This window comes from Poecilia mexicana, unplaced genomic scaffold (assembly GCF_051168715.1).
Source record: "Poecilia mexicana isolate PSO_F unplaced genomic scaffold, ASM5116871v1 scaffold_5, whole genome shotgun sequence".
NCBI classification, from domain to species: domain Eukaryota; kingdom Metazoa; phylum Chordata; class Actinopteri; order Cyprinodontiformes; family Poeciliidae; genus Poecilia; species Poecilia mexicana.
In genome coordinates, this window is record NW_028263374.1 from 10,350,899 (window position 1) to 10,368,570 (window position 17,672).

The 17,672-nt window shown below is 39.8% G+C and overlaps 3 protein-coding genes across 3 annotated transcripts; 1 reads left to right on the plus strand and 2 right to left on the minus strand.

The window, feature by feature from the left end:
- Positions 1-212: 212 nt before the first annotated feature.
- On the minus strand, positions 213-4,691 carry LOC106933386 (heme transporter hrg1-A-like). Its single transcript, XM_015012599.2, has 3 exons — positions 4,161-4,691; positions 2,208-2,375; positions 213-1,229 (listed from the first exon to the last, which is right to left on the minus strand). The coding sequence occupies exons 1-3, from the start codon at positions 4,288-4,290 to the stop codon at positions 1,093-1,095; spliced, it is 435 nt and encodes a 144-aa protein (XP_014868085.1). The 5' UTR covers positions 4,291-4,691; the 3' UTR covers positions 213-1,092.
- Positions 4,692-5,754: 1,063 nt separating this feature from the next.
- Positions 5,755-9,058, minus strand: LOC106904076 (uncharacterized). Its single transcript, XM_014968207.2, has 4 exons — positions 8,760-9,058; positions 7,782-8,209; positions 7,414-7,457; positions 5,755-7,320 (listed from the first exon to the last, which is right to left on the minus strand). The coding sequence occupies exons 1-4, from the start codon at positions 8,935-8,937 to the stop codon at positions 6,357-6,359; spliced, it is 1,614 nt and encodes a 537-aa protein (XP_014823693.2). The 5' UTR covers positions 8,938-9,058; the 3' UTR covers positions 5,755-6,356.
- An 855-nt stretch (positions 9,059-9,913) lies between these two features.
- On the plus strand, positions 9,914-17,100 carry phf13 (PHD finger protein 13). The gene is made up of 5 exons (XM_014968205.2): positions 9,914-10,364; positions 11,171-11,272; positions 13,673-13,852; positions 13,930-14,350; positions 14,439-17,100. Exons 1-5 carry the CDS (start codon positions 10,320-10,322, stop codon positions 14,669-14,671), a joined length of 981 nt encoding a protein of 326 aa, XP_014823691.1. The 5' UTR covers positions 9,914-10,319; the 3' UTR covers positions 14,672-17,100.
- Positions 17,101-17,672: the final 572 nt, after the last annotated feature.

Genomic DNA, 17,672 nt, shown 5'->3' on the forward strand with positions numbered 1-17,672 from the left:
TTTAACCTTGTTATTTAAGGTGTAGCATATCTATAAAAAGACAACTGAAATAAAACTGCAACCATGACACAGCAAAAACGAACAACAAAAAAAAATCCTAATTTTTTTTTTAACTATACCAAATATAAAAAGTTTCAGAGGAACAGAAAGTGCTATCAAACCCTAAAAAAAGAGGAACACTTATTGTCCACACTGCACCACACAAATCCCTGTAGATGTGAAAAGTGCACTTTAATAACAGATCCAATCATGTACAAAAAAATCCCCAAAGTTCTACATTCACAGATTGACAGATCCATGTCGATGTGTAATGCCATAAAGCTTCAGATTAGCTCGGAGAGATGAATCCCAAAGAACGAGGCTTAAAGTGAAAATGGGAACTAATCTAAACAACAATGGCAGTAGGCATGAGTGAGCAGGACAGAATAACAAACGCTTCAGCACACACAACAAAACTTTTGCAGGCAATTATAAATACTACAAAACTTATTTACATTAAAATCCCCCTGAAGTGAGACAACACAGGCCTTTTATATGTAGTTAAAATTAGCAAAAGAAAGTCAAAATGTTTCAGTTATTTAGTTGTTGTTGTTTTTTTACACTGTTTAGGAAGGCGACTTATCTGTAAAAGACTTTATTCATACTGTAGGGCAGATGATCCATGATATAGAATAAGGGAGCCAGAGTCAGGTTGACGTACAGAAATCCAAACAGTTTTGTTATAGTTGGAGGAGTAGGGACCTCTAGTGGCAGTAGTATGAAACTGTAACTTTTTTCCACAAGAGTGTGTTGAAATTCTAGTGAAAAATTCTAGAAAAAAAAAAAAGGACAGGAATGTGCAAATGATTACATTTGTAGATGCCAAATAGTAAATCTATTATGGACTGTAAAGAAGAGTGCTGGATTCAACAGAAGTCCTTCCTATGGGAAGAAAATAAGGCGGTGATGCAAGTGCAACAAAGTGAAGAAATTAGTTTTCAAACTTCCCGCAGTTCCTCCAAATTTGCTACAGTGCTCATTCGGGCTGTAGAGCCAGCACAGTGACTGGACTCCAAAGTCTCTGAGTAGTAGCTGCAGGACAGGGCAGCGAATTCAGAAGTCACTGAGGATGCTGATGTCCGCAAACTCTTTGCGGTAGCGTTTGGCAGCCAGGAGGAGCAGGGAGGACCACTTCAGGCTCATGGCGCTCCACACAGCCGACAGGTAGAGACTCCGAGGGTCAGTGACAGCTGAAGCAGGGAGACATGCGTTACACAGAGCTGTGGAGAAACCGCAGAGGAGTATCTATGCACACACTCATACAACACAGATTACATGAAAGCTGAGCGCTAAAATGAACAACTAAATAAATAAAGCTATTTAAATATCTTGGTCTTAAACAACGGTCAAAACTAGTGTCTCCAAATTTGACTCCTCCTCACTGCAAGTCTCACAAGACTAACGCTAAAGGATCAATAATGCATCAAACCTTTGTTTTCGTGGAACATTTGAACACTTGTTAGGTTTGTTGAAACATGCAGATTTAAAATTAAACTCTCTGTAATTTGCTACAATATTGATGCAAAAGTTAGCAAATCTCTTTATCCAACATTAAATCAGACTAAGCTAGAATTCTTAGAGTTTTTTTTTTTTTTTTTCCAAATTAAGAATATTATACCTTACAACAATTTGGGAGAGTCGCTTCAGATAATTCACATGCGAGTTAATTGGGAACACACCTACGTTATTCTAACGTAACATCTTAAACGCATTAAAAAAAAAAAAAGCCAAGACATCAGGAAGAAAATGTACCATGTACCTCTATGAGTCTGATTAGTTGTTAGGTACAATTTCAAGATGCCTAAAGGTGCCTCATTCCTCTGTTACAACACTAATATACAAGAATGCACAGCATGAAGATGTCCAGTCATCAGACAGTTCAGGAAGGAGATGGGCTCTGTGTCCCAGAGATTTACATGTTTTACTGTAAAAGGTTTGAATCGACCAAATCAGAAAAGAAGATTACTCCAAAGTTAATTCATGGAGACAAGTCCTGAAACAAACAAAAAAAAGAGGGGGGGGGGGTTTTGTGTACGCAGATGGTTTCATCTGTATTTACCCTGTTGCCTTGGTCACGCCTACATCCGTTGCCCCGTTTAGTTTAACCCGTCTACTTATTTTTTTTAATTTTTTAATCCTTCATTGGTAAGTGACGTGGCACGGCTTACACTCCTTCCTGCTGATGGCAATGGAGAGGAAAGTGACGAAGGCCACGATGGCGATCACAGAGAAGAAAATCGCCATGCAAAGGAAGAACTTGAGCCCCTTTAGCCACGTCCGCCAGTAGTCCTGCAGGTACATGACGTGAGTGATCAGGGTCCACAGGGCCAGAACACCTGAAGAGGAGAGGCAGAAGGACTGATGAATACATCCATTAAAACGAGCTTTGTTTGCACTTCCATCACAAACTGACCCGTATGTTTCTAGTAGATCTGGTAAGCTATTGTTTTCACATTACAATGCTCCAAAACTCCAATGTTATTGTTGCATTGTGCAAAAGCTACAGTGTAAGACTTGCACGTATTGCAATTCTTTTCCCAGCTGAAAACAAAGCAAAAACTACAAGCAGAGGAAGTCCACATAATAAAAAAAAAAAAAAAAAAAAAGTTGTGCTAACTAACGGGACATTTCAGTGGATGCAAGAATTACATCCACTGAAAAATTCAAATTTAAAATCTATGATTATTTAAGCTGTCTTTTGAAACCGTTACACACCAAAAGGAAATAAGTGCCTTTTTAATCGACTAAGTACAAACCAAAGTACAGCTAAACTCTGAATAGTTAGTTTAGATCCCCACTGGGAGATAATTCACCCGATGACCTTCACCTAATAACACCAACTTCATACACAGACTGAGACTCTACAGCCTAAACATCATTATCTTTTATTCAACAACAGCTGGATGTATTCAATGTCACTGATATCTTTTGTGCCTCCAAAAAAAAAAAAAAAAAAAAAAAATCAGCACATTATAAATTTGACTCTATTGTTTCTATTAAATTAAGTGGCAGTTAAGAAATTAAGAAAATCTATTTAAAACGCAAGTTATCAACAAATATTGACTACAATATCCAATGTTGGCAGTGATGCTAACATGAAAAGAACGTGGGATCCGATTTTGGCAAATCATTACAAAGTTGTTCAGCTAAGTTTGGTTAGTCATTATCGCTTGAAGAAGAAAATAGACTTTTTCATGGGTCAACAAATTTCACTTAGTCTGCCCTACAGGAGCGGGAACTGTTCTGACCTCCCTGTAAAGATGGACATTTTAGCAGTAATTTCCCACAATTTAATCTTTAAAAAAAAATGCAACAATAACGTCATTTTACTGTCAGGTGTTTCTTATCCTTTTTGAAGTTGTTACAGGACATGCCCGGACTAAATGGGTGCAAAGGTAATAGATATGAACTAGTCCTGTAGAGATAGGACTACCAGAGTCCTTTATATCCAGATCTATGGTAATAGATCCATATGGATGTAAATGTTAGCTTGATAAATGCACAGCACTGAAATACAATCATAAGCCAAATGATAAAAAAATAAAAATAATTAATCAAGAAACAAAACTGATAAATGCAGGAATATAAAAAGGCATACCTTAAACTCAAAACATATGACCATGATTGAATGGGATTAAGTTCTTCAAATTAAAGCACGTTATATTCAACTCTTGCTGCACCATTTATTACTTTTACCTGTCATGTACTTGAGATTTCTGTCGTTTATGCCTAAATCTAATACACTTTTGCATGTCGCACCGTGCTGCAAGAACAACCCAGTTCCAAAACGCTGAATCTGTAGATATGGTCTAACAGACACTAAAAGTGAACTTTGAACCCCTGATTATAAAATGAGAGATACACCCGCACCTCTTCATGAACACTCCCACCCCCAACATAAAGTGTCATTTAATCTTTTTAAAGAGCAAACATTCGTTTTAACGTAAAAGCAAAAATGCATCAGCCTTCATGGGTTTAACTGGGAGGGTTTTAACCTTCATGACATTTGAACTGTGACCTCTAATATACGCAGGGACACTTAGTAAGAAGCAGCCAGGACACAGTAAAAACAAACCGCCTCTCTTGTTGCCAGAGTGTAAATTTGGAAAGTGCTACATCACCTGACAGACCCCCCATGGCCCCGGTCCACTGCTGTTTGTACACGATGTTCCACACCAGGAAGGCAGAGACCCCCAGGATCACACCGAGCGAAGAGTAGGCGACACTGACGCGGGTCTTATTGATCGGCATCGTGGGACTTAACCGAGGCGGCTGCTCGGTGCAGACTCAAGCAGCAGAGTCGAGCTGTCCCTCGGAGGACACAGCTGATGATTTCAAAACAACTGCATCCGGTCAGCCTGCACACACTCCCCCCTCCCTCAGTCAGTCACACAGAGCCGTCAGCACAAAATAACTCGCTGATCTGCTGACTAATAGTTGTGACTACACAGAAACGCCGATTCTAAAACATGACGCACCATTTCCAGTGGGGGGAACAAAAAAAAAAAAAAAAAAAAAAAACATTCCTGCGAGTGTTTACTTCATTATTGAGCACAGCGCCCTCTACCGGACAAATACAGCAATATTTCACCGTCTTTTTTTTGCACCTGGAGCGTCTGCAGAAAATTGGTGAAAAGGAAGAAGGTCCGCTGTAAATTAAAGATCAGGACTGTTATTATGTTGCACTCGTATATTAGGAAGTGGTTGTGTTTAAAATAACAACAGCGAGTGAGTAAAACACAAACTCCTTACACTTGTTTAATATGAAAGCTTCTGAGACTTGCTTCACATCTGTGTTTAACGGAGTCAGCCAGATTTCATCGTTTGTGAACAGATGTTGGAAAACTAATTACTCAATTTTTATTTTTGTTTTTGCAGAAGATACGGCATGTTTGATGTCATCTCACGGGTGTTAAGTCCATGTGTTGGGCTCGCCACTCTAAAATGGTAATCTTGTAGATCTTTAATCAAGATTTAGCTCAAAACACCCATTTGAATTAAGCCTTGATTCAGTTTCACAAAAGCAGTAGCACATGAGTTACCATGGTGATTTATTCTGAGCAGCTAGCATGCTCCAGACCAGTTTAAACAGCCAGGCTTGGTTAATCCTGGTGCCTTGTCTTTTCAGTCAGTGGTCACATCGATCAGAAAACGTGTTGCCAGTTTTCAATTTCAAACTAAATTCTCACTTGATAATTTGGGATTTACTGTGAGAACTCAAGCTGCGACAAAAGGCAAGAAAAAAAAAGTGAATTTGCCAATATTTTAGTTTTTAAGTGTTTTAAACTTTTGAGGATCTAAAAATTGCTGCTTAACCTGGCAAGTAAAATGAAAAGTCAAAGAATGAACTCGTGTTTTAGTCCAGGTCTAAACCTCCAGCTGACTGAATGGAAAGGCTCAGTACGCCATTAACAGGTGTTTATTAAATCTGAGATTTAAAAGTTTAACCATAACACTGGGTTCTTACTCTGAACTCTTGACCAAATATTTCCAGACTTGAGCTAGAACGCTTCTTAATCCATTTCCCTCATTTTAATGTAAAACTGCAAAGGTTTACCATTACATTCAGAGGAAAAACCGTACCGTCAACACTAAGACGGTACAATGAATTAGTAAACAAGCTAACTGTCGGACACGTTTACCAGAAACATATCTACTTCATAGACTGCAAAGGAAACTTGATAAAATGAGCCATTAGACTGATGAGAAATAATACAAGATTTAAAAGCAACTTTAATTCTGAACAATCCAACTTCCAAAAATTGAGAAAATTAATCATGAAACAAATGTTTATTTTCTTCTGAATTTTAGCAAATTTTGAAAGTAAAAAAAAAAAAAGAAAAGAAATACAAACTTCCCCCCGCCTTCCCGGAAGGTCAGTTTGAAAAGGCAACAATTTTTAATCTGTCAAAAACAAAGTAACCAGTACCTGAAACAACACTGGTTTTAGAGTTACAGCTCCTGAAATTAATACGCAACATGGTAACAAAAGGCCTGCAGAGAACTGTGTACAATATTTTTATTTCTCACCACAGCTTTTCAAATATTCACTAGAACAGGCAAAATTGAGCTACTCCTCCTAAATCATCTTTGCTGAATAGAAATATCTTGTTTGTGATTTGGCCAAACCACAGCTTACTGTGAATATCCCTTTAGACTCAAAGCTTTTTAATCACATATAACATTTGTTGAAATAACATTTCCATTGCCATTCGGGGATAGATTATTTGATATACTTTGAAGTTGTAGTGAAAAACGTCTGTCCAACAAAAGCCCTGAGATGCTGCAAACATAAGATTCATTTTGTCACATCAAACTTAAATCAGGTTAGGCAGATAATGATAGAAGAAGAATTCTTCCAGCTTCTTTTTCATCAGTTTGATGAAAGCCTCATCGCGGTAGATCCGCTGGACCAGCATGTCTTCCCTGGCGTACAGCAATAGATCACACCATGGCGTGCCAGTCACCAGCATCTCTCCTTGCACGTGCCAGTAATGGCGGTGAGCTCTCTTTACCAGCAACGCTCCGTTCTTACAGGTCAGAAATGAACACTCTATGAAGCTCTTGACGTTGAGGAACTGGACGTGCACCAGCCCAAAGCTGCTCGTCTCTTTGGGGTCGTACACCAACCCGTCAGGCATCGCTCCCAACCACGGCGCATTTGGGTGGACAACCAAACCGCAAGGCGACCAGTTGACGCACAAATGCCGGCAGTATTCCCGAAGAGCTTCCGGCTTCATTTCCACGTCGATCTGCACAGTCTTGCACCGCGGCTTTCCTTTCTGAATCTTGAACAGGAGGTGTTCTGCGTGGCTCCGTCCTGGCTTCAGGTTGCAGATGTCTCTAAATCGGCCGGCGAGACGCATCTTCAGTTGCTGATCTGCAGCCTCCATATTTCCTCTGGTGCTTTCCTCCAGGCTGTGCGCTTCCTCCCAGGTGACATTCATGGCATTTATGAATGTCTGCTCTTGAGCACTGAGCGTAGGAAAGACGGTCTCTGGCTCCAGCGTGTGACAGGACAGGGGAAGCAACGGTTGAGAGGGGGCATCGTAATGAGGCTTGAAATCCTGACTGGATGGCAGCGGGCATTGGTAGGAAATCGGGGAGCCCTTAGGGACTTCACCGAAAGCACACTCTGTCCATTCCCCATCAAGTTTTAGGCCCACTGTGGTTATCAGGGGCTTCTGGTCGTCAGGGAAATCACTAAACGCTTCAGAAAGCCTGTCTAAAAAGGACTGTTGGTCAACTCGGGAAAGCGTAAGAGACTTGTGGAGCATCATCCTGAAAAAAGGTGTTACAAGCAAAATTGTTGAAATACTGAAGGTAAAAATTATTTTAAAAAATGGAAGCATAAAGCAGGAAATAAAATCTTACCTTGGCATTTGTAGTATTGTCTTCTGTTGGGAGAACTTTGACTCCTTTCAATACAGAAAAAAAAGAAAAACAAAAAATAAGCATTATTTTATTGCCATGAAAATGTAAATGGTTTGAACTAGTTCTTTAACAAGACATTGCACTCTGTGTGATCGGTGGCGCTAATGTCTGTCCATTTCACAAGCAGATAACTAATAATAATAATAATAATAGTAATAATAATTAAAATAATCATGATCAATAATTTTCACAAACAGTAATGATGCATATATGACCATATGTTTGGTTATGCATGCCCGCCTATCCAGTGCAACGTTATTTACTAACCAAAAAGCTTTAGATTTAGGGGAGAAGTTTGCCACACTTACATTTTTACTTGTAGTTTCAGGATTTATTTGCTGGTTGACATTCATTCTGTCTTTGTTTACTTGCGATGATGCATGTGCAGCTTCATCTGACCCCGGGGACGACCAGCCTTCCTGTTCGCTTAAATTGTCGTAAGCCGAGATGGTGGCAGAAGAGTCCTGCTGCTGCACAGCCGCTTCTCTGGGCGTCTCTGTGACGCAGGTTGTTTTTCCCTCTTCATCTTCTGGATCATCTTTTACGGTAACTAGAAAGGCGTTTTCCTCTTCTGCCGGCCATTGTTGTTGTTCCGTCTCATAGCTAATTTCATATTCAATCGTCTCTTCTTTAGGTCTTTTATTCAACGGCTCTGCAGTTTCAAAACCCAGTGTTGTGTTTTGCTCCAAAAGTTGCTTTCCAGTAATTTGGGGTGTTTCTCTGTACAAATTGGCATCTATCATTTAGAAAGAACAAAGAAACGTACATATTAGTTGACATTACATCTTGTACCTTACTTAAAGAATCAAATACCATGACCATTAACCAACAGAAACAAATAACCCTCTTGGACCAAATAACCCATTTCGTGATTTCCCAATGGTACACCCAAAAACATTTCTTCGTAATTATTGTTTTCAGGTACACACACAAATCAACAAATATTACTGTGCAAAATGGAAATGTTAGAATAAAAGATGGATAGAGGGATGAATGGATAGACAGAAGACAAAGAGTAAGATGGCTGAATGGATGCATATGGGGACAACATTTACACAATAGGATGTGGAATTAAGCTTGAAAATACAAATATTGTTTTCTAAACATATCCAAACCAGAAAATTGCTTCGTCTAAATATGGGCAGGAACTCTGAACTAACTTTCCTGATTTCCATCACCACTATTAAAGTTATGCCAATCAGCTTCTGTGATCGATTTAAGACTGGTGTTAAACTGAAGAAACAAAGCAAGGTTAGTAGACATTGCAAACATTTTAAAGCACGAACCTATCCTGGTTAACTTTATTTCAGGGGTCAGCACCATGTGCAGCATGTTCCTCAGTCGTTTGTTTTCTTCGTAGCAAGCCTCCATCATGCTCTCAACCTCACCGAACACCTCCACGGCCAGCGCGGTGAAGTGTTCAGTCAAAAACGTCCTAAAACCCTGAAGTCTCACGTTCTCCATCTTAAACGATGTTAATTTGTAAACATTAGCACGACTGCTGCCTAGTAAGAATACTACTTATCAACCGGAAATGGAAAGATGTCGGACGCTATGGGGATTGCAATGGATTGGTGTTGAATCGGATTCACTACCGCCCTCTGCAGGACAAACGGCGCTGTGCACTCAGAAGAAACACCATAATGAGCTTAAGGTATAAATGCAATTTTCTTATATTAAGGATGATATTAGCATCATAACAATGATTCATTCTTCAACAACAATAATAGAAATTTTTCAAATTATTTTACAATATTTGTCCTATGAGTGAATAAGTGAACACACTGTTTTATGTCGTAAATATTGCACACATTTTATTTCACCAAAATGTCATTTCAGAAAAACACAATGTACGCAAGAAGACTTTAAAACATCAAATTATTTAATAAATTCTTCATAATAACAGGTAATGAAGTTCTTGTTGTGCCAAAAATATGTAGTTCCCATTTTCCCATTGTCAGGCAGTATTTTTCAATCTCAGACCCAATAAAGCCAGTCTCTTAAAGTAAATTATTATAAATAAATAAATAAATAAATAAATAAATAAATAAATAAATAAATAAATAACCCTAGATATAAGCAGTGACCTTACCTTACAGCAGCTCCAGATGATGCCTTTTGTTGTGGTACTGATAATCTTAATAAAACTGCTTTTTATTATTATTTGGGATTTTTACCCACAGAATAAATTTGATCAAACTGAAGGTAGGATTTTTCACAACTTTTCGTGTGCTATTTTTGACAGCAAAACTAGGAAGTGTTCTGTAAATACAATCTTAAATGTAAAGAAGAAAGTACGGGATATGATAGTTGCACACGGCCAGGACTCAGCACTAAAACAAAGATTGAATTTAATGCTTTTTTTAAATGTAAATTTACAGAATAAGACGAACCTCTGATTCATTTAGCTCCAGGAACACCTCACGCTGGCGCCCAGCAGAGGGCGCTAACACTTGGCCGAAGAAAGAGAAGAAAGTGGGGAGGGAGGCTGCAAGTGACAGCAGAAGTGGACCGCTGAAGAGTCGGTAAACGGGATCAAACCACGACCTCACTGAATAGCTCCGTTGAGGGAAAAAGTGTAGCAACGTTTGGTTTCATTTAATTGTCACACTTTTCCGTGTTTTTGCCGACTATTTAGTTAACTATTGCCAGTAAAAAGTAATGTTTGTGATGTCAACCTGAGGTAACACTGTTGCTTCGAGTCTTAGCACAGGTAACGTTAGTTAGCGGTTGGCATCGAGCGAGCAGAAGCTAAATAAGCGTTTACAATCCCACCGAGGTACCCGCTTTTGTAGCTTGTGTGGAGCTTACCTATAACACGTCGAGTGGTCGGATTCTCTGCAGAGATGGGTGACATAAACCCATCGACATCCCATGCATTTCAGCCGGAGGTGAGTGATTTATGTAACGGTATCCCAGTGAGTAGTTTTCTGTCACGGCTAGCAGTGTTCAAGTTGATTTAGGTTTGTCACCACACGCCACAGCCGATGTTAGCCTGCTATGCTCATGTTGTCATAGTGCTTAAAGTTGCACACGCTGAACATTAAGGAATGTTTATATGTCTGTACTCGGAAGTTGTTCCATTTGCTTAATACGTCGTTTCTGCTAATTCAAGCGGGGCTTTGTGACATGGTAATGCTCGCCAACCCGGAGTTTCGTCGAAAAGAACACATTCCATCATCATAGCGGGGGATGCTAAAAGCAACGCTGGCTAACATGAACTGTCAAACAACCTAGTTTTGTCGTCAGCTAACAGTTTGTAAATATACATGTTTTTATAGCTTAGACGGGCACTGTTTATAGGGTGAAGTTAGTTTGATGCGTCGTTGTGTGTTTTCGGCAGCTTATCCGAGTTGTCGCTAGCCTCTTAGCAACGGCTGTTTACCACTAGCCACAGCAGCTAGCCACAGCAGCTAGCCCTAGCTGTTAGTTTGTAGTTGAGGTTTATCGGTGGGGGTTGGTCGCCAGATAACGTCCTCACAATGATTTGAGTGTAATCGATTTCACTTTACTTCGTGACTGTCGAGATTTTGATGATATTATTACATCCATTCTTTGGTCATGGCGCAGTGCCAACTCTTGTTAGTTTGCACACTGTGGATGGTGCACAGGCGGTCACTTCTCGTTAATGTCATCATCGCCATGTTGAGGCTGTTGATGTGCAGGTTTCAACAACATGGTTTTGTGTCTTTGTTAGGGTTTCAGCCCGCCGTACAGGAGGAGGAGGACAGTGGAAGATTTTAACAAGTTTTGCACGTTTGTGTTGGCTTATGCCGGTTACATCCCATACCCACAAGAGGTAGGTGGTCAAAACACTTACTGTGGCCTAAACAGAACTTAATAGTTTGTGTATTTTTTTAAATGTTTTTTTTAATTACTATTATTATATATCTCTTTATTTTTACATGTAAACAGACAAAAAACAAAGTATTACACTAAATAAGAGGAATATACTTTTAGGTATCACATCAAAACTATTTAATCTCAGAGTACATTTACAAAACTGTTGAATTATTCAAAGATCATTTATGTTCATCTATGCATACACACTTGATTGAATTCCACTAGAACAAAAGTAGATCTGTTTGAACACAAAGATGAAAATGGGTAATTGTTTGCATTAGTCAGGATTTTTCTAGCTGATACTATTTGGTGTTTTTCTCTGATGTTAGATCTCGCAATGTTGATTTAGACTTTAGTTTTTATTTTTGTAAGACATAAAATACGCTATAGATTCCTTGATAGCTATAATAGGTTTTAATCCAACAGTAAATCAATGAATTACAAGATACGAATCAAAACCCATGTTCCAAACTTTTACTTATTTTACTAATCTTTGAAAAGTGCATCAAAGTATATGATTTTTGGTATCATTTATAGACTAGGAATGATAGCGGTTCTTAGTTTCTAAGCAATTGCTTTTTGTTTTTAATCTGCCAATCAAAAATGTTCTTTGATTCTGATCTCTGGGCAATAGTTTGCTGCACCTCGAAAATGTAATCATTTAAAATGTAGTCCTTAAAACTCCTTCATTTACCCGTTAATCTCTTCTTCCATTATTTTTGTTTTCTAGCATGTTCAGTTGCAGGATTCATTTGTTTTGAGTGTTGTAGCGTTTGCTGAGGAATTTGGATGTGGTTACACTGTGACAAAACAAGCCCCATGATTAATGGCACGCTGTGAGAAGGTTATTTATGACTGATTCTTCAGTCTTTCATGTGAACCTGCAAAATAATTCAACCCCTGAAACAGCTACTGTAGCTGGTTTAAAAAATGTTTAGAAATCAAACATTTCAGGTCTTAAGAAATCAAACATTTCTTAAGACCTGAAATGTTTGGTCTTGTGATATGTGTGTGTCTTTTTTTTTAGAATGCAGGAATTTTATTAGTTGTCTGAAACATGTCGTTAATAACTAAATGGCATGTTGTGCAAAAGGGGTTGAAGTTGGAAAAAATAAGCAAGTGGGCAAATATTTATGTACGTCAGCCCTATAAAGTAGGGCAAGTTAGAAGAAACCTTTTTAGTTTCTCCAAGAGTGTGGAATGTAGGGCATCCAAATTATATTCCTCCCAAAACTGTTCAATACCAATAACCTTAATATGCCCTGCCTTGGCATTAATATTACAAAGTATTACCCAGTTTTTGGCTCAAAGCACCATCAATAAATCTCCTATAATGGAGCTGGTATTTCAGAACATGGAGAACTTCCTCCCAACTCTCTCCCATGGGAACTTTTGTCACTGTATTGTGATTTTAATCTCAGATTTCTACAATGGTGTATTGGGGTCATTGTAGACAGAAGAAAGACGAGTAAGTTGCTCATGCTGTTTTGTAATTAATGTAGATCTTAAATTGAAATTATAGAAGTCTTCAAAATACTTCCGAATGTGTTACTGAAACTTGCAGAAACCCCGCCTTTGGTTTTATTTGTTCAGAAAAGTCTGTTTCAAACTTTAAGATTTTTGACCTGCTTCAATTTTCTGTTCTCGAATTATGTTTAATGGAAAACAGAATAAGAGTGCAGAGTTCCTCTGGGCTAACATAATTCTGTGTTTCGGTACATAAGACTGAAACACAATGGCATCATGTCAAACAGGTTCCTTTGGGCCTGTAGTTTATCTTGGTCCAAGTGTGTAGAGCAGCCTTTGCACTTCCTGCCCAAAAGTGTGTTTTTGACATGTAGACCGCTACTGGTTTTACACATGGCTACGCTGCTTCCTGTCATTCTTTGTTTTATTTGCTTGTTTTGAAACGGTCACCTCAACTAGCACTACTGTTCTCACATTTATTGAGCTTCATTCATCCTTTACGTAATTTGTTCTAGTGAAATGATTGTTGTATTAAAATGCAACACAATGTGTTGTAACCTCAGTTTTTTTTTACAAGTCTTCTTGTTTTCTGCTAAAGGTCTCACTCTCTCAACATGTTGTAGTAAATTGTTTACTTTAAAACAGCTTCTTACGTCTCTGTGTTTCAATTGACTTCATTTTTAAACAGCTTCACTGGCTTATTCAGTAACAACGCCAATGCAGAAAAATTGCATTCACTAACCAGGACAAAAAAAAAAATCAAAAAAATCTAGCATTTCTGGGATTTCCAGCCGTTCTGTGGAGCTAAAAATCATCCGGTTTCCGGTCAATAGCCGATTTGTTGGGCTGTTTCTAGTTTTGACTGAACATCACTGGTTTCCTTTTCCAGGACTCTCCACTTCGCAGTAGCTCCAGTCCTCCCAACAGCACAGGCAGCACTGCCGACAGCGATGGCTGGACCCCCGGACCCGGAGCCTCCTGCCCCCAGCGGCCGCCCAAGGTGCCCCAAGACAGAAGCAGGAAGCGTCCACAGCCGGCGCCTTTGCTGTCCTCTCATAGCAAGCGAGACGTAAGCTTCAACGGTCAACACATAATTTGACTTCTTTGTTCAGTCAGTTTGCTATATGAACTTTGCTTTCTCTGCAGCGTACAATCTCCACCCTGCATCCAGACGACCACAGAAAAGCTGAGAAGCTGAAGAAGAAGAAGAGGCGAAAGGAGAGGGAGTATCACTCCGGTGAGGAATCGAGGGCCCAGCCGACCCACGGAGCAGAACCGGAGTTTCAGTCCCCTCTGTCCTTCGGCAGCCGACTAATCAAAGAAGAGCCCGAAGATGAGTTCAGCATTCCCCTCATCCCTGCGTGCCTGCCCAGCACTTCGCCCTGCAAGGAGGAGCCAAAGGAGGAACATCGACACTGGGACGGTCGAGACCTGGAAGAGGGGGTCGTAAAGGTACAGAAGGTGGAGGGCTTTTCAGGAAACCGAACCGTGTTCCGCCAGGGGAAGCAGGTGGTGTTCCGAGACGAAGACGGCTCAGGAGAGGACGAGGACATAATGGTGGACTCCGGTAAGATCCCGTTGCGCTATGAAACGCTAATATCGCCGTTTGACGGTTTAACTAAAAGGAAACTCTCCGACCTTGTTGTGTCTTTCAGACGACGACTCGTGGGACTTGGTGACGTGCTTCTGCATGAAGCCCTTCGCGGGCCGAGCCATGATCGAATGTAACAAGTGCAACACCTGGATCCACCTGTCCTGCGCCAAAATCCGCAAGAGCCACGTGCCAGAGACATACGTATGCCAAAGCTGCCGAGACACATACGGACCCCCAGATGCCCGGCGCTCCCACCGCTCGCGCATCGGCTCACGTAAACATCTGCTAGACTGACTCTTGGTCAGATCATGAACTCTAAAACCCCCCTCGGTTTACCCAGCTGGACCTGACCTCCTCACGGCCAACCAGGAACCCACATTTTCTAAACAAAACACTTTGGTGGAACTCTTTCCCCCAGGCCTTATCCCATCTATAGATGGTTTGATTGCTGTTTTAGAGTTATCGGGCTCCGTTTCTGCTTCCTCCAGACTTTGTGCGTAAGGCAATCACTGAATGGATACCTGTCTGTAGAGGGCATCAGAAAAGCATCAAGCTATCAATGTTGAGACTTGGTACACTGGAAACGTTTGAACTGCCATATGTAGAGAATATCTTCACAACTGCCACCCACCTTGGTGCATGCTGGGATTTGTGGGAGAAATAGTTTGCACTTTTTCCTCACTGTTTTTTTTTTTTTTTAAACCTATCAGAAGGTAGACACAGAAACATGTACGTCTTTCAGATTAAACTGGATTTGTTTTCTCTAGGATGGCTTCGCTGTTACACCATGTACCATTTTTTTTTAAAAACAAGAAAAGCCTTGTCATTTGCTTGAGATGGTGCTATAATATTAAGCTGAGGTATAATCCTGTAGAACAAAGATGTAGGTTCAACTACTAAGGTCTGCATCTGCTTTATCCGTTTTGATACTCCTCGTTTTTCCATATTTAAGACCTCGTTAAAGACTATCTCGGAGCGACGATCCAACCCAAGCGCGGCTTCTTTACAAGCTCGTCTTCCTGCCGCTGAATCTAGACGTTTGTTGACTATACAGGTTCATCGCATCAAACTGGAATATGAGCAAAATGTTTTTTTTCCATAACTCAATTTGAAAATATTTCATTTAAATTCATTGCAAACACAATAGATTTGAAGCATATTATAGCTTGCAGCTAATTAAAACCTAAAATTCATTAGGCTGCTCAGTGAAACTAAACTGTCCTCTTAAAGCTGCACATTTTTCATACCAGATTTCTTCCTTCAGCTCAACTTTAGATTATCTTTGGAAATAGCAGTTTTTAAACAGCTATCTTCTTGGTGCCCTGTGCTCTTTATGAAAAGAGTTAGCAACTCTCTGCTTCAGTACTGGCAAGTCGTTGATTGCTCTTATGTAATACTCAAATTTTATGAAAAACTGAATTAGAGATGATTGGTTAGATAACCACTGAGTTAACAGCAAAAAAAAAAAAAAAAAGCCTAAAATATAAAACTATTTTCAATTTTAAAATGGACTTCTGAGCTCTTTTTATCTTTTTATTTATTGAGATGCATCTGTATATTCAGCAACGTCAAGCTATGTTTTTCAGTGTTTAAACTGTTTTGTTTTTTTTAAAATCACTTTTACAATAAACTGTATTTGAACAAGTTAAAAAGCCAGATAACAGAAGAGTCGCGGCGTTCACTACAGATGTTCTTCAGTTGATTCTGGTCAGTGTAACTTTGGCGGATTCTGTAGCAGGATTCAGTTTGGTTCGTGTCTTTCCTTCGTTTACGCCATCAAAGTTTCACGATGGGGTGGGGGAAAACACTCGATTAAGAGAAGCGCGAGGCCGTCCTGTTCTGAAGTAAATGAACGAGAAACAGGAGTTCTGCAGGAGACGCTCTCTGAAGTCTGCAGGTAGAAATATGCAGGTCAGAGTCGGGTTGAACGAGCGTGTTTGCCACACACGTGCTGCTATGTATTCCCATTAAAGCTCCGTGGTTTTTCTTCTTTTTGTACTCGATTTGTTTTTAAATGGATATTTGCAAAGAAATATTTGTGTTGCCTTTTTAAGCATTTTAATCAGAGCAGATTTCAGCCTTCTACAGTATTCATTTGAAAAGAAGTTTAATGGGAATTTTTTTTTTTTTCTTCTACAACTTGGTCCAGTTCGGATGAAAGTTCTAAGCTCTGTTATTTATGTGCCATCTGCTGTTTGGGCCTGTATGTGTAGACTACATATTGTTTCCGATTATATAAAAAGCCATATTGTAGACAGATTTTTAGACGCAGGAATTTTAGGATCCAAATCCAGGATTGGGGTTGGGGGGAGATTTAACAATGCAGCATCAGCAACTTCGCCGGGGAACGACTGGCAACCACAAAACGATTGTTTGCGAACAGACGGAGTTTGAACTGGGTGCGTTTTACCTGTGCACCCCGTCTTCTGGTGTTGGTTGCACTGCTGGGTGCAGAGCTCGGGTTGTTTTCGCGACGTTTCAAACCAGAATCGCCGTCGGTCCGCGGGGCGTTTGTTTTAAAGAGAAACTGAAGGGCGTCTTCAGGGTCAGATTCCAAATTGTAGTGTCTTGTCTTCAAGGCATGATTCTGCTCATTGTGATCCCGCTGGCCTTTCCTGATCCCCGGGTTATCCCATCCCCTTACTGAGAAAGCGTTGTCTGTACTGTGGTGCAAACTGTTTCTGTGAAACTATTGTAAATAAAGAGGTACCATTTTAACCAGAGGGATCTTCTCTTGTGTCATGTTGCACTCTGGGTGTTCTGGAAAAGTATGGAAATGATGCATTTTCCATGTCTGGATGAAATGGGATACGTTTCCTGTCCTGTCATCTGAAACCTGTTTACGTCCCACTGTCCACTTGTCCCTTCAACTGTTTGTCCAGCATCTGTCTGTCCCTCTTTTCATCTTTTTCCTGACAGCCATTGATCATTTTTGTCTATCCATCTGTCATTTAATTGATCCATTATTCATTCTGCGTCTGTTTATCAATGTATTCAGTATTTATCCACCACTCCATTTATTAATACGTCCATCCATTCATTTAGTTCATTATTTATTCATCCATAATTCACACTCATCCTTGACTCATACCTGTTGTTCATCCATCTATGGATTCACTATTCCTTGGTTCATCCAACCGTCATCCATCCATTCTATAGTTTTAGCAGGTTCCATATCTAAACTTTGATACCTGCAGAAATATCTGCCATAAATTTCTCTTGAACTTTTCTATTTGAACTTTAAAAGTGGTCTAAAGACAGTCTTGGAAAGCTTTAAATGTGGACTGTGATTGTT